This window comes from Delphinus delphis, chromosome 20, assembly GCF_949987515.2.
Source record: "Delphinus delphis chromosome 20, mDelDel1.2, whole genome shotgun sequence".
Classification (NCBI taxonomy): Eukaryota; Metazoa; Chordata; class Mammalia; order Artiodactyla; family Delphinidae; genus Delphinus; species Delphinus delphis.
Genome location: NC_082702.1, coordinates 9,804,397 through 9,826,581, shown reverse-complemented (window position 1 = coordinate 9,826,581; position 22,185 = coordinate 9,804,397). Strand labels below are relative to the sequence as shown.

General features: G+C 51.6%; 1 protein-coding gene and 1 long non-coding RNA gene across 2 annotated transcripts; one reads left to right on the top strand and one right to left on the bottom strand.

The window, feature by feature from the left end:
* The first annotated feature begins 37 nt into the window (after positions 1-37).
* LOC132416565 (uncharacterized) lies at positions 38-6,692 on the top strand. The gene is made up of 3 exons (XR_009517647.1): positions 38-158; positions 3,561-3,759; positions 6,392-6,692. It is a non-coding gene; the product is annotated as an uncharacterized lncRNA (long non-coding RNA).
* On the bottom strand, positions 3,766-13,792 carry GPR4 (G protein-coupled receptor 4). Its single transcript, XM_059999960.1, has 2 exons — positions 13,715-13,792; positions 3,766-6,204 (listed from the first exon to the last, which is right to left on the bottom strand). Exon 2 carries the CDS (start codon positions 5,430-5,432, stop codon positions 4,287-4,289), a length of 1,146 nt encoding a protein of 381 aa, XP_059855943.1. The 5' UTR covers positions 5,433-6,204; positions 13,715-13,792; the 3' UTR covers positions 3,766-4,286.
* Between the last annotated feature and the right edge of the window lie 8,393 nt (positions 13,793-22,185).

Here is a 22,185-nt window from a genome sequence, read left to right as displayed (position 1 = left end):
CCTCCGATCTCTCCCTCCTCCCCCGCCCGCTCGTCGCTGTGCGTGCCTACGTACGTGCGTACGCCCTATTGGGAACTGCAGGGGCGCTCCGTGACGACACCACGTCAACGCTGACGCTCCGACGTCCGTTCCGATGAATATGCAAATATACGGCGAAAGTAAGTGTCAGAGGGTGGTGCCGTTAAACGGCAGCTCGCGGAGCTTGCGTGGGTTCCCACGCCCGCTTCGGCTGACGTCACCGCCCTCCTCCGTGACGTCACACACCTGGGTGGCATCTCCAAAGGAGGAGTCTTAATTAGTCCTAATTAGGGCTAACGAGTCCCAAAAGCACCTTCCCCCACCCCCACCCCCCCGCAGTTTAGAGCTCTCACTGGGCGTAAGAAACTGTCCAGGTAGTCATACAGACCTGGATTGGGAACCCGGCTCCACTGTTTACTTGCAGTATGTGACGAGTGACTTAACCTCTCTGGGCATCAGTATTCCCATCTACAAAATGGGAATCATAAGAACACTTACACCTTGGGACTTTCCTGGTGGTGCAGTGGTTAAGAATCTGCTTGCCAATGTAGGGGATATGGGTTCAAGCCCTGGTCTGGGAAGATCCCACATGCCGCGGAGCAGCTAAGCCCGTGCGCCGGAACTACTGAGCCTGCGCTCTAGACTCTGCGAGCCACAACTACTGAGCCCGTGTGCCACAACTACTGAAGCTCGTGCACTCTAGGGCCCATGCTCCACAAGAGAAGGCACCGCAATGAGAAACACGGGCGCCGCACGGAAGAGTAGCCCTGCTCACCGCAAGCAGAGAAAGCCCTTGCGCAGCAACGAAGACCCAGCACAGCCAAAACTAAATAAATTTACTAAAAAAAGAAAAAAAAGAACACTTACCTTATTGGGTTGTTATAAGCCTTGCATGCAAATTTTGAATATAAAAACATAGTGAACTATGTTAAGAGCTTAGAATGGTGCCAATCACCCAATAAACAGCCCTTATTACTATACAGGTATTAGCATTACTATTGCTAACTCCAGCATGAGGGCGCGTTTCATCTCCAGAAGCAACTAATCCAACCATTTCCCAAGTAACTGACAAACTGAGACTCAAAGAGGGGCCAGGAGAGTGGCACAAGTTCCCCCAGCCAGCAGAGGTTGATAGCCCAGCATCTTGGCTAATAAACTATACCGTTCTCAAGCAGCCCCACTTCCTCCACTGGGGGGCAAGGGTCCCTAGGGAGCTGGCTCAGGAAGGAGTTTAAGGAAGTGTCCCAGACTGTCATCCCTTACCCAGCAGGGAGCAAAATCATATAAACAAGGTCAAGAAGAGGTTGAGAGAAATTTCTGGATGGTGGAGTGCTGATGGGTAATTGAGAGATTCTCGAAGAGGCAGAGGAAGAGGGGAAGTGCAAGGAACAGAGAAGCTGTGTACAGGAGGAAACATTCAGGACACAGAGTTGGGGGACCCAGGGCTTTACTTGGCATCCTCTCGGACTCCCTGAGTGTCCTTTGTCACTTTCCTGGCCCTGATGGACTTCCATTTCTCCATCTGTAATGATGATACTGACATGTGTGAACCTCGATATTCTAAATTACTAAGAATGCCAAGACTCCATAAAAACAACTTCTCCCCAGGACCCTTTCTGGGCTAAAGATGTTAAGGAGCTTGGGACCATTCAAGGTCCATCATCCACTAGGGACCTCCCCCCCCATTTTACTGACTGACCAACTGGAGCCAGAGGATGACAAGGGTTTATCCAGAGTTCCAGAGGTAATCAAGATGGAACTGAGGCTGGGGTTTCTTGAGTCCCAGCCCAGAGTCTTCTCCTGATCCCTGGGGGTGTTAGCCTGGGGCCTAAGGACCTACTCGGGGTGGGGGTGGGGCGCTGAGGTTCCACATGATGGGTTTAGGAAGCTTCCAAACTTGTACATGACTTTTTTGTTTATAATTCACTATTGTTTCCTCAGCTCCTAGAACAATGTTTGGCACATAGTAGGTGCTCAATAAATATTTATTGAATGAATGGGAATGAGCATTTGGTGGAGGGGTAGCATGCAGGCTTTCATCTGATTCCCTGAGGGGACTGTGTTCAGAAAGCTTCTGTTCCCCTACATCTCCATCCCAGTAGCTTTATAGCAGTGAGACAGGGTGGGAAAACTACCAGCCCTCCCTCCCCGCCCAATCCCAGGCCTCCCTCTTTTCTCTTCCCCACAACACCGAAGACCCAACTTCCTGCATCTCAGTGACCCACCCCTCCTCCTGCAAAACTATTTTCCTCATTAAGTTCATTTTTTTTCTCACTCCCCTCCTCCCTCCTCTTTCTTTCTCTGAGAAGGGTTTCCAGGAAACTCTTCTGGGAACCTCTGGGGCAATGGTGTGTGTGTGTGTGTGTGTGTGTGTGTGGGTGTGTAGGAAGGGAGGGAGATGGGCTATCAGAAGGGGCGAGGCCTGTCCAGAGCTGTGTGTTTCCTCCTGCTCTCCAGCCTAGTTCTAGAAGGACAGCCATTCCTGGTTGACCCCTGAGGGCCAGGGGAGGGAGGGGAACACCATCAGCCAGGACAGCAGCCTTGGCCACTCTGGGGCCTGGGAACAGAGGCAGAGACAGGGAGGGGAGAGGGAGCCCAGGATGGCCCCAACGTTGACTCACTGGCTGTGTGACCCTGGGCTAATCACTTGGCCTCTTCGGTGACGGCCTTTGAGTAGGGCCTGGGATCATTCCCAGACGTCCTTCCAGTTCAGGTCCCCTGGTCACCCTTTTCCCAGGATAGGCAAGGGGCTTGAGTTACACAATCCCACCGGCCCTTGTGCTTCTTCCATCATCGAATTCCTTCAAGATAAATCCCAAAGCTGACACCGATCCTTCCCCACTCCACCACCACCCACCCCCGACCCCAGTCCAGCCATCAGCATCTCCTGCCTGGGCTCCTGGCTTCCGCCCTTACTTCCCATATTCTGTTCCCCACTCAGCAGCCAGGGAATCCTGTTAACATTTAAGCCAAATCCCAATCCTTCTCTGCTAAGAGCCCCTCTGTAGCTCCCATTTCTCTTGGAATAAAAGGCAAAGTCCTCACGTGGATTCACAAAGCTCTGTAATATGGGCCCCTGTTCCTGGCCTGTCTCAATTCCATTCCTCACATCCTCCCGCCTCTGGTTCCCGCCACACCGCTGTGTGTGCTTGCTGGCCCTCAAACGCAGGCAGTCTCTTACTCCATGTTTTGCACTTGCTGTTCTCTCGGCCTGCAGCGCTCTTCCATCTGACCCCTTTCCTCCTTCAGGTCGTTTCTCAAATGCCCCCTTCTCCGTGAGCCCTCCCCGACCTCCTTATCTAGATCAGACTCCACATCACTCTCTGTCCCCTCAGTCAGCTTTATTTTTCCCCATTACCCTTATCGATTCCAAATGTGATGTTTATCTCTATTCATTTACTGTGAGCTCCGTGAGGGCGGGGCCTGGGCTGTCTTGGTCACTGTTTTGTCCCCAGCTGCCGGCCAGCACAGGGCTGGGCAGAGGGTAGGTATAAACAAATCTCCCTTGAATGAATGAATAAATAGCCTTCTCTTGTCCGCAGCCCCCTTCCCAAGCCTGCCCTGCTCCCTGCTCCACCGGCCCGTCTGCTGATCGCCCTTCATTTGATCCTGCTCCCTCCTCCTCAGTCCTGACCTGGAGAATGCTGTTTACCTTGAAACTCTGAAACGCTCTGTCCTGCTCGCTCTCTCCCCTGTAGGACCGGGGGTTTCCCAAAGGCAAAAGGGACCACTCAGCATTCGGTGAGTTTCTTCTTCCACCTTCCCCGTGAGTCACAGACTTTTACCCCCTTGTTGAAAGTAATCCTAACTTTTTTGTCTTTACCTTCCGGAAAGGTAATCTACTGGTCCCTTCCTCTAGGAGGCACTTCCTGACGCCCAGACCGGGTCTGATGCCTTCTTGGGTTCCCCCAGCCCCTGGGCTCCCCGTCTGAGCCCTGCCCACTCTGGGTCATCACTATCCAGGGACAGATCTGTCTCCCCCAGTGGAGTGGGAGCCATGAGGGCAGGGCCAGCACCGTCATTTGTCACCGCTGGGTCACTAGCACCACCCAGCGCAGGGCTAGGCACAGTTCCACTGAATTGTTAGGGGGTCATGGTGGAGGACGATGGTTGACCAGTGACACATCAACCTCACTATTTTCCTATTTTCTTACATGCTTATGGAAATTAGCATAGCCTCATTTACATACAATTTGCATACACCGGACCAGGAGGGAAGGGAGGGTGGGGTTAGTATGGAGGAGTGGGGGCTCTGCACGACACGGGGTTCACTGTGCCGGCAGCAGCATCTTCAGCTGCACCTGGTCCCTCTGGGAGGGCTGAGCGGCCACCCAGCTGGCTGCCATGGCCTTGGCCACGCTGTTCCTCTTGGAAGTGAGTGGGGTCTCCAGGGTGAGCGAGACGTTGGCCATCTCCTGGGGTTTGTCACTGGCCAGAAAGCGGAGCAGGTTGTGCAGGGCCTTGGCCACGTGACTGCGGGCGCCCTCGTTGACGAGGCAGTAGAGGATGGGGTCAGCCACACAGTTGAGGCTGGTGAAGGCCAGTGAGCTGTGGTACGCCGAGAACACACGTTCCTCGAAGCCACAGTCCCAGGGGTGGCGCAGGTAGACGGCGCTGCGGGAGAGCAGGAGCACGTGGTAGGGCGCAAAGCAGACCAGCACGATGGCAATGAGGCTGAGGGCCAGCCTCTTGATCTTGGCCTTCTCCTGGCGCTCGGTGGACACGCTGCCCCGCACAGCCCGCAGGATGCCACGGTAGGAGAGCAGCATGAGGGCCCACGGGAACAGGAAGCCCACGAAGACCCGGTAGAGGTTCATCCAGGCCACCCAGCCCTCCATGGGGAACTTCTCGAAGCAGAAGGTGTGGTTGTAACGGTCGCGGAAGAGCTCATCGTGGAACAGGGGCGCCGAGTTGGCTCCCAGCTCTGTGGCCCAGACCACGGAGCTCACGGCCACGGCCGTCTTGACGCGCCGCAGGCGGGTGAACCGCAGTGGGTGGGCCACGGCCAGGTAGCGGTCCACAGAGATGCAGCAGAGGAAGGCGATGCTGATGTAGATGTTGGTATAAAAGATGAACCCGAAGAGCTTGCAGGAGCTGGGGCCGTGGATCCAGTTGTCGTGGTGCAGGAAGTAGTCCACCCACAGCGGCAGCGTGCAGATGTACAGCAGGTCAGCGATGCTGAGGTTCATCAAGTACACACCCAGCTCGTTGTGTTGCCGCACCTGGCGGTAGGCGGCCCACAGGGCCAGACAGTTGGTGGGCAGTCCCACGCCGATGACAAAGATGTAGAGGGAGGGCGGGAAGAGGTGGTCGACGAGGGAGTCCACGTGGCAGCCCTCCCACGTGCGGTTGCCCATCCTCGGCACTGAGGCTTTCGAGATGCTTCCCCTGGCCCACGGGGGCTGTGGGGCCATGGGTGGCGGGAGGCCATCAGGCCCCCTGAGCCCCCTCCTCGGAGGCTCAGGGGAACATGGTGGGAGGCAGTCCACAGTGAAGAGATGAGGCTGACCACGAATCGTGGGCCAGGCTGGGCAGGGAAGGATAGAGCTTGAGAGGGAAAAGTTGGAGGAGGGATAGAATTATGACAAGAGGGAGGTCTGGGGGATGGCAGGATTCACAAAGATCTTTGTCAAGGAGGTTTTATGAACCCAATCAGAGCATAAGTGGAGGAGTATTGGGGTCACACAAAATTGACTGAGGGGGCTGTTTATAGAGGAGCTGAAGGCATCAGTGGGCAGTGGCGAGAGAGAGAGATTTGCGGAGGATGTAGAAGGTAAGCGTGGCCATGCTGAAGTAACGGTGGGGTGGAAATGTATGGAATAGTGTTGAGATAGGATAGTCTACAGTTAGGGAGTGTTGAAAAGACCAGGCAAGATGGATGGGGGTGCTAGCATTTCCTAGGACCCCAGTAAGAAATAAGGAAATAAGTAAGTAAACAGTGAGGAGAAGATTACGGAAAAGGAGGTGTCCTGTGAGGGATGAAAGAGAGGAAGGGCTCGGTCTGGGGAATGTGGGAAGGGTTTTTAAGAAACAGGAAGGAGGTGAGTAAGGGCTAGATCAGAGCAGGGTTACTAATACAGGGAATTTAAAGGGGACAAGGACGGGGCTCCAGCTTGGTCCTGGTGGGAGCTGAGCAGTTGACATGAGGTAGCCTCGCCTCACAGTTCAAAGCTGATTTTGCAGCACCTGTGGGGAGAGAAGACTGCAGTGAGAGGAGTCATAGACCACCCCCTTCTCCCCACACCCCTTTTGCCCTGACTCCAGTGGGCTGCAGAGGGTGGGGACCCTAACGATGCCTAATTGAGCCCCACTCTAAGCAACGGATCTCTGAAAACACGGATTTGAGATGCCAGATTTTTTTTTTCCCTAACAGATGTTAAAATAAAGATCCAGGGGCTTCCCTGGTGGCGCAGTGGTTGAGAGTCCGCCTGCTGATGCAGGGGACATGGGTTCGTGCCCCGGTCTGGGAAGATCCCACATGCCGCGGAGCGGCTGGGCCTGTGAGCCATGGCCGCTGAGCCTGCGCGTCCAGAGCCTGTGCTCCACGGCAGGAGAGGCCACGACAGTGAGAGGCCCGCGTACCGCAAAAAAATAAAAATAAAGATCCAACTCAGATTTTAAAACTTTCTTCCAGAAACCATGTAAAACTTGCACAAGTATCATATCATGCTGTGGGAAATGGAGAACTAGTCTCAACTCTCATGTTATAGACAGGGAGACTGGGCCCAGAGAGGCTGCGTCACTCCCCTCAAGGATGCACAGCAAGGCAAGAACCGGGCTAGAAACAGCCCTCCTGCTCCTAACCCAGGGCACCCCATTTTTGACTATAATGATGATGGTGGTGATAATAACAGCTAAAGTTTATTAAGTCCCACTACATAGCAGACCCTGTCTTAAGCACTTTTATGGGTATGAATTTTAAAATTTCAAGAATCCTATGAGGAATAGGGTTATTCCCCCTGTTAGACAAACTGAGGCACAGAGAGGTTCAGAGACCTGTCCAAGGTCCTGATAGCGGGAGAGGGGAAATCTCAGCTTTCTCCAGTCTGCACTTCAGTTTTCACCCAAGAATAACTGGACAGAAGAGGGCCCTGGGCTGACAGCCCAGGGAAGCATAGCTGCAGGGGGCTGGGGCGGGGGCGGGGCGGGGAAGGGCTGAGAGGAGGAGATGCTGGACTCGGCTGAGGTCGGGAGCAAGGGGGAGCCCTGGGGGCAGTGCCAGCAGTCCCCTCCCTCAGAGACTGCCCCCTTCATTGTCTCTCCCCACTCCCCTCCGACTTTCCCGAGTGAGAGTCTTGGGCCCCAGTCTCCTGGTCCTGCGGAGACCTTTAAGGACAGGGCAAAGGACAATCTTGGACCAAGCCCCGGACCACTGTCAACCCCCAGAGAGGGGAAGGGAGGAGCCCAAAGGTACACAGCAGGTACATGGGAACCTCCCAGATGCCTGAGCATCTTCTCATGGGAAAGGCCACTTGGCTCTCCCCACCTCCACACTAAATCCTGAACCCATGTATGTCTCTAAAACCCCTGCTTCTGCCCGCTCTGCTCAGCCATCGCTACTGGCTTGGACTTTGCAGTAGCCTGTCACGGCTTTCCTGGCCACTGTGACTTCCCTCAACTCACTTCCCACGTGGCAGCCAGAAAGGTCTCTCTAACATGTAAATCAGCTCTTGTCACTTCTCTGCCTGAAACTCTCCAATAGCTTCCCAGTGGACTTGGGGTGAAATCCCAAATCCTCACCCCAGGTGACAAGGCATTGCCTGACCAGCCTGGGCAACCTAGCTGACTTTCTTGCCCACCTCCCCTCCCGCACCTCAGCAGCCTCAAGGCTGGACCTTCTTTCCAGCGTCAAAACCTTTGTTCTGGGCTTCCCTGGTGCCGCAGTGGTTAGGAAACCGCCTGCCAATGCAGGGGACACGGGTTCGAGCCCTGGTTCGGGAGGATCCCACATGCCGCGGAGCAACTAAGCCCGTGTGCCACAACTACTGAGCCGGCGTGCCACAACTACTGAAGCCCACGTGCCTAGAGCCTGTGCTCCACAACAAGAGAAGCCACCGCGAGGAGAAGCCCGCGCACCGCGAGGAGAGAAAGCCCACGCGCAGCAACGAAGACCCAACGCAGCCAAAACAAAACAAAACAAAACCTTTGTTCTTCCTTCAGACTTACTTACGACTAGCTCCCTCACCTCCTTCACGTCCTCAGGGAAGCCCTCTGGACCCAGAGTCCTGACCACCCATTCCCAGGGCTCTCTCCTCACATCACTTTGCATCTTGTTTGTGTCTGTCTGTCTATCTAGAACGGACATTCCAGGAGGGCAGGGACCTTGTGCTGACTGCTGTATCGCCAGCGCCCAGGACAGGCCCGGCATGCAGTAGGCACTCAAGAAATGTCTTTGGACTGAGGGAACAGGCATTGGTCAGCCCCTCCTCCAACACAGGCTCCTGCTCACCTTGAGGCGGCACCACCCCCGACTTCAAGCTCAAGCGAGCCCCTGCAGGGACCCAGAGAAGGAGGCGTGGAGGGAAAAAGTGAAAAGGGTAGGATCTATCTGCTGCACAATTGACTTTGAAAGATCAGGGCTGAGTCCCACTTAGTAAGTCCTCCCCGCTGTCGGGTCCTCCATGACTGAAGAGCTGCCCTCACCTCAGACTCACAGAGACTCCTGGATCCTGTGGAGATGGGACAGAGGTGGCTTGCTCCTGGCTGGAACAGTGCAATCCGGTCCCTACCTTTGAACTGAAACCGCCCGCCCAGAGCAAATCACTCAAAACACCTCTCTCGGGCTTCCCTGGTGGCGCAGTGCTTAAGAATCCGCCTGCCAATGTGGAGGACATGGGTTCAAGCCTTGGTCCGGGAAGATCCCACATGTCGCGGAGCAACTAAGCCCGTGCGCCACAACTACTGAGCCTGAGCTCTAGAGCCCGCGAGCCACAACTACTGGAGCCCGCGAGCCACAACTACTGAAGCCCGCGCGCCTAGAGCTCGTGCTCCGCAACAAAGAGCAGCCCCCGCTCAATGCAACTAGAGAAAGCCCGCGCGCAGCAACGAAGACCCAACGCGGCCAAAACTAAATAAGTAAATAAATTTATATTAAAAGACAAAACAAAAACCCAAACACCTCTCTCCCCTCTGTCTGCCCTGAGTCTCTCCTTCCTCCTGTAACACTGAGGGAATTACTTCTTCAGGAGCCTCAGTTTCCCCTTCTATAGAAAGGGGGGGGTGGGCACAACTTTTATACTAGTCACATCCCAGATATGAAAATCCTTGGGACCTCCCTGGCAGTCTAGTGCTTAAGACTCTGCGCTTCCACTGCAGGGGGCCCAGGTTTGACCCTGTGCCTAGGATCCTGCATGCTGCGCGGCTTGGCCAAAAAAAAAAAAAGAAGAAGAAAAAAAGAAAATATCAATTCTATATAAACTCTTCCAGAAAACTGAAGAGGATGAAACATCTCCGAACTTATTCACATGGAACTATGGATACATTCAATATCCTGTGATAAACCATAATGGAAAACAATATTTAAAAAAAAGAATGTCTATATGTGTATAACTGAGTCAGTTTGCTGTACAGCAGAGATTGGCACAATATGGTAAATCAACTATACTTCAATAAAAAACAAAATTAATTAAAAAAAAGAAAATCCTTGGTAGAGGTGATATCATCTATAAATTGTGCAGTATTTGAACAATTATTACTATTCCACAGGCACTGGGGAGCTGACACAAGAATGAACCAGTTCATAATGGGAGGAGGCACTGAGAGCTGGGAGTTCCCTTTGCCCCACCCTCTCAAGAACCCCTGGGTTCAGCTGAGGCTGGGGTGGGTACACAGGCATGAGACTGATTTCCTGCAGCCAAAGGAAATACACTTCCCATTGCTAATTTCCTCGAGGGGGAACCAGTTGGCCGCCTACCCCTCCCTCCTCCCATCCCTCCTCCTCAACCCATCTGTTTCTTGGGGGATGCTGGGCATGGGGGAGGGGCATTCAACCCTCTCTTGTCCCCCACCTGAGATCTGCCCACCACCAAACCCCCGAAAGACAGCGCGGAATGGCAGACTCTTAGAACTCCACAGTGCAACAGGCCTATACGTCACAACATATAGGGGCACGAGGCTCTTTCTGACCCTTGCCTGATACAGATGGGGAAACCGAGGCCTAGAGCCACAAAGCAGTTGTCTTAAGTCACATGGTGTGTCAAGACTGCATAGATCTGTCATTCTTAACTAAAAAGCTTCCCCTTACCTGAATGCTTTCTCTCTTCACCCCCTGCATTCCTGTAATTCTTCTCAAGTCTTTCCGGGGTTCTCAGCCCCCGTTAAGAATCTGCTGAGGGACTTCCCTGGTGGCGCAGCGGATAAGACTCTGCGTTCCCAACACAGGGGGCCCAGGTTCGATCCCTGGTCGGGGAACTAGATCCCACATGCATGCCGCAACTAAGAGTTTGCATGCCGCAACTAAGGAGCCAGAAAGCCGCAACTAAGGAGCCCGCCTGCTGCAACTAACACCCCATGCAACCAAATAAATAAATATTAAAAAAAAAAAGAATCTGCTGCAAGATCCACGGACTCTCACCACAAGAAAGCAAATGACCTCAGCGTCTTGGGTGCCCCTCCATCACCTGACTCCCTTGCCCAGCCCCCTGGAGCCAAGACCCTGTTGGGCTGGGATCTAAGTTGCCTCCCTTACTCAGGCTTTGTGTCTGGGACGTCAATCCCCAAATCTCACAGTGCCCACAAGAAGCTCCCCAGTGCCACAGGCCTCCCTCGTGGTCCCTGCGGGCCCCTCCCAGAGGGGCAGGGAAGAGAGATAAGCTGAGAATGTGGAGCGATAGTGGGGAGACAGGAAGGACTGTCAGACCACTGCCCCCACTTTGCACCTCAGCTGCGCAAGCCAGATAAGTCCCTGGGCCCTGGCAGCCACCTCTAAGTCCAGCAAGGCTGAAGGACTGCGGGCGGGGGGCGGTGAAAGGACAAGATGGAGAGGTAATAGAGCCCCACAGCCCCTCACTCACCAGTCTTGTCCTAGAAGCCTCCAGGTCGCCTCTCTCAACCCCCACTTCCCTCCTCTGAGGGTTCCTGCTCCCCTGACAGCCCCGGGGGACCAGCCAGCTCCGGTCTGCTCATTAGGGGACGAAATGTGATCACCAAGCCTCGCTCCCCACCTGGTGTCCTGGCGGCTGGCCGGCGGAAACTGGGGGACAGTCCGGCCACCGTGACCGCTCCGCTGGGCCTCAGTTTCCCCAGTTCTACCGAAGGGGTCCCCATCCCTCCACACACCCCCACACCATCCAAAAGGGACACCAGAGTCCTTGACTCTACTCCTCTGATGTTCTAGAATGCAAGGTTCTCAAATCCTCAGGTTCTATTGTTAGTCCAGTTCCTGGTTTACTGTTCTATTATTATAACATTCTAGAGCGTTACCTTTCTTCCATTCTATTGTTATTATCATGGTGGCTTTCCATGCCCTTCTCCTTCTAAGTTTCCAACATCCCAGCGTCTCACATTCCAAGATTCTCAAGTTCTATTGTTAGAACGCTCTATGATTTTTTTTAACATTCTATAACTTTCAGAATCTATTATTAGTTCTCAGTGATTACTATCTTTGCTGAACAAACACTAATATGTATTTCCCTTTTCTTTTTTACAGAAATGGGAACATACTCTACATACCGTAAACCTCACTTCCTTTTTCCTCCCTATCTAATGCGTTTTGTTTTTTTTAACATTCTAGCAGCCTAAAGTTCTAAGATTATGCAGAATTCTAAGATACTAAGGATTCAATGGGGGAGGGGTAGTCACCACATTCACCTGGTCCCTAAATTCTCACCCCCCTGGGGGGGACATTCGGAGCCCAGGCTGCCTCCCAGGGAGCCTTGCCACGTCCCTCCCTGCTCGCTCACACCAGCTGAGTTATTATTTGTCTAGACACAAACCAAATTATAGGCCCTGTCCTGTGGGAGCAGTGGGCTTCATGGGGAGGGTCAGGAGACAGAATCAGGCGGGAGTTAATCTCTGCACTACCCCCCTCCCCTTCCCCTCACTTCCCTCCTTCTCTGAAACTCCACCCCTTCCACCCAAACCAACTCTTGTCCCCTCTCCTTCTCCAACACCGTGGTTTTAGAAATATTTTCTCTCCTCTGCCTCTAAAAGGCTCCCTCCTGGGTTCCAGCCATTCACACTCACCTTGGCATTCTTCCCTCCTGCCTATGAAGACCTCCTGCCCCACAGGAATCCGACTTAGTGGCAGCGAAAGAAGCCAGATCTTTGGATTGCGGCTTCAGTGGAACTGGAGTCCCAACCTTAGCCTGAAACTGACTCACTGAGGGACTTCTACTCTTGGGCCTCAGTTTCCCCATCTGTAAAATAGGGGGCTTGGTCTAGCTGGCTCTGCAAGCACTTTCAAGCTCTCGGCTGTGCGCGAACACTGACAACTGCCAAGATTCCAACACCAAGCTTTTTGGATTGAAGGATTCAAATACCCTAAGGACCTTTAATTTGAAGGTTTGAGCATTCCTGGTCCCCCTCTCTGATCATTCTCACTTACTTGGGTCCTTTCATTCAAAGACTTCACAGACAAGACTTCCTGATTCTATGATTCCCAGAGTTCTGGAGCCCCTCCCCCATCAGCCTCTCTCATTTTCTACTACTGGATGCCCCACCACCAGAAAGGAAAACCTCCCCAACCTCACCCCAAACCTGAAGTCAAGCTCAACCACAGAGACAGAGTTGTGAGGGGCCCTTGGTGAGTTCAGAAAGAGTGGGGCTGGTGATGGGCCCTGGTGGGGGGCGGTGGGGATGTGGCCCCCATCAACTAACTCCATCTGTGCCCGCAAGAAACTCCCCCAGCGCATGTCCCGCCTGAGTACACAACACACGTCCCACAACCGAAATTCCAGAGCTGTCCTTCAGCGTGCTTGGAGGTGGGGGGTGTCCAGCTCAAGGAGGGGGGGATGAAGCCAAGGCAGGAAGGAGTTAACGGGTGACCCAGCCAAATCCTGGAAGGGAGGAAGTGGGGGAGGAAGTTTACCCCCCAGCCAGGAATTCCTGAAATTGGAGGGTGGGGTGGGTGCGACCTCCAGAGCAGTGGGGTGACTGTTAAGGGGGAGGCGGGGTCACAGGGGCGCTCAGAGTCCACCTGCCCCAGGTGGCTACCCTACTGCCCCCTGCCCCACTCCCAAGCAGCTCCTCGGCCCAGGTGAAAGTGGGAATTTGCGAGGATTTGGAATGAGATGATGACGGGGTGAAGTTCCCAGAACCGGGTCTAAGATACAGAGAGACAGCGACAGAGGAATACCGAGAGACACAGACAGGAAGGGAAAGGGCAAAGAGATGCCCAGAGACGGGGAGATGGAAGCAGAGAGATCCACAGAAACTGAGAGTTCACCAAGACACAGGGATGGAGGCAGAGTGAGAGAGCGACGGAGAGGCAGAGATAAAGAAATCGACAGAGACATCCGGAGATGGAGAAGGAGAGACACACCCAGAGGGAGAGGGACCGCAGATCCAGAGAGACATCAGAGACAGACGGAGAGATGGAGACACACCCAGAGACAAAGTCAGACGCCGGGAAGAGCCAGCCCCAGAGAGGGGCGGGGACGGAGACGGCGCGGGAGACTGAGGCAGCGGACGGACGCGGGGACGAGCAGTCCCCGGCGGCCGCAGGACCGGCGCGGGCAGGGGAGGGACCGGCGGCTACCTGCGCGTGACGGCTGGACGGGGCAGGTGGCGTCTCTCTCCGCGGCTGGGAGAGCCGGGCTCCAAGGCGGCGCAGGAACCCGGCGGCGACTTCTACTGGCCCCCGGGCCAGAGCCGCCAGCCGAGGCCCCGCCCCGGCCCGGCCGGGCCCGCCCCCATTAACCCCTCCTTTGTCGCTCCCCCTTAACCCCTTTGAGCCTTCACCCCGCTAAAGAGATGGAGAGAGGGCTGTGAGATGGAGAGATGGAGAGAGGGCTGTGTCTTCCAGCCCTGGGGAAATCTCACCTGCCGCTGGAATACCCCCCAGTCCTTCAACATCCCCATCCTGGAGACCCCCACCTCATTAACCCCTTTGGTTACCGTGCCTCCAGTCCCGCGCTCCTAGATCATGCCCTCAGCTGGGGGTGGGGAGGGGGAAGGGGGGTCCCTCGTTGAGCTGAACGATTTCCTCCTTTCGGAGACCCCAGTCCCAAGTCATTAACTTTCTGATCATTGCATGCCCCCTTCCCCAAGGGAGAGAACGAGGGGTCTGTTAGTTCCCCCTGCCCATGGTCAGCGCCAGCCCTGGAAGGAATCCTGGGGTTTCCAGCTCCAGCCCTGCCTCTTGGCGAGACTTAGGCTGGTGACCTCTCTGTGCCTCAGTTTCCTCTTCTGATAACGTGGTCTCTCACAGTCCCTTTGTCATGGGGATGTCATACTATCAAGTCTATAAAACATGACCCACCCACCCGCCCCCGCCCCCGCCATCGCCATGATCCCCTACCTCCTGCTTTATTTGCTTTTCCCCATAGAACTTGTCACCATCCAACATTCTATGTATTTCACCTTTTTTTTTTTTTTTTTTTTTTTTGCGGTACGCGGGCCTCTCACTGTTGTGGTCTCTCCCGTTGCGGAGCACAGGCTCCGGACGCGCAGGCTCCGGACGCGCAGGCTCAGCGGCCATGGCTCACGGGCCCAGCCGCTCCGCAGCACGTGGGATCTTCCCGGACCGGGGCACTAACCCGTGTCCTCTGCATCGGCAGGCGGACTCTCAACCACTGCGCCATCAGGGAAGCCCCACTTTTTTTTTTTTTCTAATTATCTGCCTTCCCACTAGGAGGAGTGTCATTTTTGTGTTTGGTTAGTTTACTACAAGACAGGCGTTCCATACACGTTATTTTCAGAGAGTAAATACACGAATGATAAGTGCTTCAAAACTATTTGCTGATTATTATCATCACGTTCTTCATAAATTGGTCGTGAGAATTCATTCTTGGGCAAAGCACTTTGGACCGACCTGGGATGTAGCACTCAAAGATGGGCTTGCAAATTCTTTTTTATTTATTTTGAAAATTAAAATTAAAATGCTTGGACCTTAAGAGAGCAGTACAACGAGTTGTGATAAACAGATACGCCCATGTGACTAATCACCCAAATTAAGACATAAACATTTCCATCACCTGAGAACATTGTTTTTTGCCCATTTCCAGGGCATACTCACACCCTACTACACCCCCAGAGGAAACTCCATGCCTTTCTGTTTTTCTTTTCCTTTTTTTTTAAACTGGAAATTAGTGTTGCCTGTTCCAGAGCTTCACAGAAATGTAATGAAACATTTCTGTTTTGTTTAAGGTAGCTATTATAATCATTCACCATGTGGCCTTGGACAAATGACTTCACCTCTCTGAACCATATTATCACCTTCCTCTCAGGGCTCTTGAGGGAAACAGAAAGTGAGAGAGTTAACCAAGGACCCAAGTGACCTGCAATACACACAGGAGTAAAAGTTTTTTCCTTCCACCCTCCTTCAAGGGGACAGACAGAGACACTCCAATGGAAGTGTCACGAAGGTTTTAGCCCCCTCCCCACAAATAACCCAATATAAATCTTATCAGCTTCAAGACAAGCCCTCCTGTCAGCCCCTTGGCCATCCCAAGCTCATCCTATGGAGAAATTCTGGAGTGCACTGGTGGGCGAGGGTCCCCTTCTCTCCTGGGCTCACCCTAAGTTTATGTGATTCAGTTAGGGTCCTGGCAGGAAACAGGTAGCCATTCAAAGAGTTTAAGTGGGGGGAAATTCCCTGGCAGTCCAGTGGTTAGGACTCAGCGCTTTCACTGCCGAGGGCCCAGGTTCAGTCCCTGGTCAGGGAACTAAGATCCCCACAAGCCACGTGCGTGGTGCGGTCAAAAAAAAAAAAAAAAAAAAGAATTTAAGTGAGAACATTTATGAAGGGAAGGTTTAGAGAGGTTGGCAGGGTGAAATAACCCACAAAATGTGGGGCAACGCCAGGGAACCAGCTGGAGCCAGAAGCAAGCCATTACCACCCTTCAGGCAGAAAGCTATTAAAGTTTGGAGTGGAGACCATAGGAGCTGTAGCTCTAGGTAGAGGAACACAGCCACTGCCAGAACTTCAGGGATGCAGGGAGGGGCCCGGAAAATAAATACTCCAACCTCTCCCTCTCTACTTACCTTCAGATTCCCTGTCAGTGCCTGTAACGGGGAGAAGCCAACCAGAAGGCAGAGGGCAAGGGACTCCCGTGGATGGAGCCCACACAGGGCAGTCTCCCAGGGCCCAGAGCAGGAGGAGAAAGGCTGAGAGTGACCCTGGGGTACACAGTGGAGAATTACCAGCACTATTCTCCCAGAACTTTCTAGGCACATTTTTCCATGCAGGTCTGAGGCTGGGCACAAGGGGGTGACAGAGCACCAAGAGACCCAATGAAAGGGATGCTTAGCGCTGGACCACTTACTTCCCCAGAACTTGGACATTAGGGAAGGGTCAAAAGCTGGAGGACAGGAAAGAAGACTTTGATCCCATAGATCTGAAACCTGGAGGTCTGGAGGGCTGATATGATTGCTGGACTGTGCCGGCTGAATAGGAGTTCCCTGGGTGGACAAGTTCAGAAAGGGTGTACCAGCGGGGAGGGAACAGCATGTGCAGAGGCTCAGAGACATGAAATGTCACAAGGAAGGGCAAGTATTGGTGATTCAAGTGGCTGGATATAAGAGATGGGGACAGGAGAGGATGCTGGCTTAAAAAGGAAGGATCAGGGACTTCCCTGGTAGCACAGTGGTTAAGAATCCGCCTGCCAATGCAGGGGACACGCGTTCGAGCCCTGGTCAGGGAAGATCCCACATGCCGCGGAGCAACTAAACCCGTGCACCACAACTACTGACCCGGCGCTCTAGAGGCCATGAGCCACAACTACTGAGCCGCGTGCCACAACTACTGAAGCCCACATGCCTAGAGCCTGTGCTCTGCAACAAGAGAAGTCACTGCAATGAGAAGCCCGTGCACTGCAACGAAGAGGAGCCCCTGCTGGCTGCAACTAGAGAAAGCCCGTGCGCAGCAACGAAGACCCAACACAGCCAAAAATAAATTTAAAAAAAAAAAAGGAAGGATCAGAAATGATTGAAAAATAAGGACAGCTAACATTTAATGACCACTTACTGCATTCCAAGTACCATTCTAAGCACTTTATGTGAATAACTCATTTCATCCTCAAAATAACCATATGCAGAGGCACCGTTTTACAGATGGGGCCAGGATGGGTGGAAAGTGGAAATGCTGGACTCCCAACAGTGGAGCTCTAGTCTCTACCTGCTGTTATGCCACTTCTTGGGGGTGGGAAATTAGGGTTGAGGAGTTTGAACTTTGATCCTCTTCATCTAACACACTTTCAACTGTTTCACACACACATATCCACACACACCACTCTTATATTCATTCAGTAAACACTCCCTGAGCCCTTGCTTCTGCACCTGGCCCTGGGCTAGGCAGTGTTGGGGACACGGCAGTGACCACAACAGCCCTGGCCCTTCTCTTCCAGGGCTGGCAGTCAGTGAGGGGGAGACAGATCTGTCCCTGACAGTCATACCTCAGAGTGGTCAAGGCTGGAACGGGGGTCCAGGGGGCTGCTGGAGCCTAGAGGGGGTCTTGTCTCAGTTTGTTGGGGGAATAGGAGGAAGGAGGGAGCTGTCAGAATTGTCACTTGGAACACTCCCCTCACTTTACCTGGTTCGTTCCTTACTCATCCTTCAATAGGCAGGTCTGTGGTCCCCTCCAGGAAGCCCTCCCTGATACCCACTTGGCCTTCCTTTGCCCACTTATGGTCATCATTGTCTAAGGATGGGTCTGCCTTCCCCACCGGACTGAGTCCCTTGAGGGCAGGGCTGGGGCTGTCTCAGTCACCACTCTGCCCAGCACTGCCCAGCTCAGGCTCTGGCCTAGAGTAAAATGTTTCTTACATATATTGAATGAATTCATTCATTGATTAATCAACATTTGTGTTTGTTGAGCATTTACTGCATGCCAGAAACTGCGCTAGGCCCTGAGAATACAGTCGTAAAAGCCAAAATCCTCATCCTCGTGGGCAATTGATTAGTGAATGATTGACTTCTGGTCATATTAATTGAGATCTCTGACCAGAAATGTGGAGGGGATGAAACGCTTTGATATGATTAAACACCCTCCCCTTCCTAGAATTTCATGTTTGGCTCTGGGGGCTGTCACTTCTGAAGGATATTGACATTTGGAGAGTTATAGCTTAGGCAGCTGTTCCTGGAGACACGTGGACAATCCTCCTTGCTGGTCAAAGAGGGATTTGCAGGTTTCTCCTGCAGTAATTTTTCCTTCCCTTAGGAATTAATGGCCTTGATAAACTGTCACTCTGAAACTGCAAGGTTCTGAGCCTTCCATCCCAAGAGATCATCTGTACGGTTCAGACAAGGAAAAGAAACACAAGTGTGTAATGTTCTACAAAATTCTATGTATTGCTCTGTCTAGAGAAATCCTATAGATTTGTTACCTTATTATAGTTCTATTAGTGCAGTGGTTCTCAAAGTGTGGTCCTTGGAGCAACTGGGAACTCTTTGGAAATGCAAATTCTTGGGCCCCACCCAGACTGATGGAATTAGAAACCCTGGATGCGGAATTGGGAGGAGGTGCATTTTCATTATAACAAACCCTACAGATGATTCTACTACTGCTCCTTCAAGTGTAAGAACTACTGAACTCGAGAATAGTGGGGGGAAATGTCAGCGCCTCAAACATAAAAGAAAGAGAGAGAGAGAAGAGAGAGAGAGGTAATTAGATAGCATCACCATAAATTATCTTGCCTACCAAAGATAAAGGAATCAGAACAATTCAATCCCTACTCCTTCTGGACAGTCACAGTTAATATTCAGCTGGTTCACACTGATAGGGCCGTATCATTTGTTAAAATACTGAAATGCTTTCATACCAGGCAGTAAAGAGTCATTAACAAGAGCAGACTTCTCCTCCTTGTCCTAAGGCAATAGTTGGGGCTGCAAAACTTGATGCTTCTGCTGGGCTAGTTCTAGGCACCCCACTTGACTTTATGATTCCTCATCCAGCACATCACTACTGACTAAAAGCACACAATGATTTCAGCCAGCCAGCCAACCTCTTCTGAAGTTGTTACCCTCTCTCTCTCTCCTACTTCTATTCACTGCTGCAGCACTCTGAATCCTGCCACTTCTCTGGCCCCAACAGAAGAAAGGAAACCTCAATTGTCTTACCTTGATTGGGGAACTTTCTGTACCTCTTGCAGGTTTATTAGAGACTCCCATTGAGAACGCTGACCTATTATGTTTTAATTGATGATCATTCCTGTAATGATTAATTTTATGCACCAACTTGACTGGGCCATGAAGTGCCCAGATATTTGGTCAAACATTCTGGGTGCTCTGGATGAGCTGAACATTTAAATTGGGAAACTGAGTAAAGCAGATTGCCCTCCCCAATGTGGGTGGGCCTCACCCAATCAGTTGAAGGCCTGCATGGAACAAAAAAGGCTGACCTTTCCCCGAGTAAGAGAGACTATCTTCTGCTCAACTGCCTTTGAACGGGAACACTGGCTTTTTCCTACCTTCTAGATTCAAACTGAAACATTGGTTCTTTCTGTGTCTCGAGTCTGCCGGCATTCAGACTAGAACTGCACCTCTGCCTCTCCTGGATCTCCAGCTTGCCGACTCAGCCAGCAGATCTTAGGACTTGTCAGTTTCCATAATTGAATGAGCCAATTCCTTATAATATATACATCCCACTGGTTCTGTTTCTCTGGCGTTTTCTCTAATACAATACTTCAAAACTGAAAATAGAGGTATCCTATCACTAATTTAAGGTCTCCTTTAGAATACAGTCCCATACCTGAGGTACGAACAGCCCAGATGGCAGACCTCATTGAGCTTATTAGGGTTTGTTAACTAGCTAAAGACCAGAGAGCAAACATACATATATACAGACAGCAGGTATACTTTGGGAATATTTTGGAAACAAAAGGGAGTTTCTAACCTTTGCTGGAACCCCCTTGGAAAAAATCTATACACGTCATAAAACTGCATAGACACACACACACATATACACACACGCATACAAGCAGGAGGGCATGTAAAAATGGTGAAATCTGAATAAGGTCTGTCGATTCACCAGTGTCAGTTTCCAAGTTTGGTATTGTGCTATAGTTATACAGGATGTTACCATTGGGGGAAACTAGATGAAGGATATAGGGGACCTCTCTGTACTATGTTGGCAACTTCCCCTGAGTCTATAATTATTTCAAAACTGTTTAATTAAAACCACACACACACATGTTCCTCAAAAAGTTAAATACAGAATTACCATATGGCTCAGCAATTCTACTCCTAGGTATATACCCAAGAGAAATGAAAACATATGTCCAAATAGAAACTTGTATATAAATGTTTATCACAGCCTTATTTGCAATAGCAAACGATGGACACAACCCAAACTTCCATCATGGGTGAATGCCTAACACCAAACTATGAGTGATAACAAAATGGTTGTTGTTTTAAGCCATTAAGTTTTGGAATGCTTTGTTCTGAAGCAATAGATACTGGGAATAGGGGTCTTCAAACTCCCAGAAACATTATTGACCCTGCCCTCCAGGGTGTCACCCACCTTGACATAAATATGCTGAGGTTGCTGGTAGCTTCCGTCTCCTGCTTGAGTGTTTTCCCATCCCCCCTCCTTTGGGAGAACTCCCCCACCCATTCTGCGAGGTTTAGGTGGCGCTGTCAGTCCCAGGTACACTAACCCCTTCCTAAGCAAAAAGATGAGCACGTGACCCAGGCCTGGCCGATCAGATGACTCCACTCCCTAGGCCATGGAGATTGGCCACATGATCCAAGGTGAGCCAATCAGATTACTCCTGAAGACGCTTGAGTGGTATGAGAGAAAGACTTCCTCTGGCTTTGTTACCATGTGGCCTGGCAGAATGCCTGCAGCCACAGCGTCTGTGTTCTCAACAGTGTAAAAATAATCAGCTAACATTTGTAGAGACCTTGCTATGTGCCAGGCACTGTCCTAAGCTTTTGCGTCTATTTAACTCATTGTCACAGCACCCCTATGGGGCAGGTGCTATTATTAACTTCTATTTTATACATTGGGAAACTGAGGCCTTGAGAAGCTTAAGAAACCCGCTCAAGGGGAGAAGCCAGATCCAAGAGTTCATACTCTATGATTCCATCTATTTAAAGCAAAGGTGAGCAAACTACCACTGTGGACCAAACCCTATCTACCGCCTGTCTTTGTACGGCTCGTCAGCTAAGACGATTTTCACATTTTTAAGTGGTTCCCCAAAAATCAAAACAATAGTATTTCATGACACGCAAAAATGTTGAGAAACTCAAGTTTCAGTATCCATAGTTTTATTTGAACACAGCCAAGCTCATTCACACCTGCACCGTCTGTGACTGCTTTCACACGTCAGAGTTAGCTGGGATAGAGACTGAGTGGTTCATAAAATCTAAAATATTTACTATATGGCCCTTTCCGGAAACAGTCTGCTGACCTCTGATTTAAAGTACAAAACTGGGTAAAACTGTTTTATGGTGTGAGAAGTAGGATAGCAATTACTGGCGGGGGCCGGGCGGTGGTGCGCAATGGCTAGGAAGGGGCACAAGGACGCTTTCTGGGGCCTGGGGATGTTCTACTTCTTCATCTGGGAGCTGGCTGCATGGATGGGATCAGTTTGTGATTATACGTTTATGATGAGCGTACTTCTCTGCATGTAGCATACATCAATACAAAGTTAAAGTTAAAAATTTGCTCAAAGTTAGATACTACACTGAGAAATCACCAAAAGGAAAACCCCAATCACATCTGAGCCCCTGAATCTAGCTGGGTCCCTCCTGGACTACCCAGTTCCATGACCTGGCAATGGCTTCTTATTGTTTCTGCTGGATGAAGTTAGGTTTCTGTCTCTTGCTACCCAGAATCCTCATACCCCATCTCCTAGACATCGATAGTGTCATCAGTCCACTTCTCTGAAAACTTTCCTTGCCCTGTTTCAACCTCGTGGTTCAAGTGGAGGCTTCCGTGTTTTTACATATTCCATCTTCCTGGCCACAATCATTGGTCCAGGGTTGGCCTTCACCCAAGTGGAACCAATCACAGCAGGCCAAACAACAGGCCACGTTGATAGATCTGCAGATGGGCCAATCATAGCC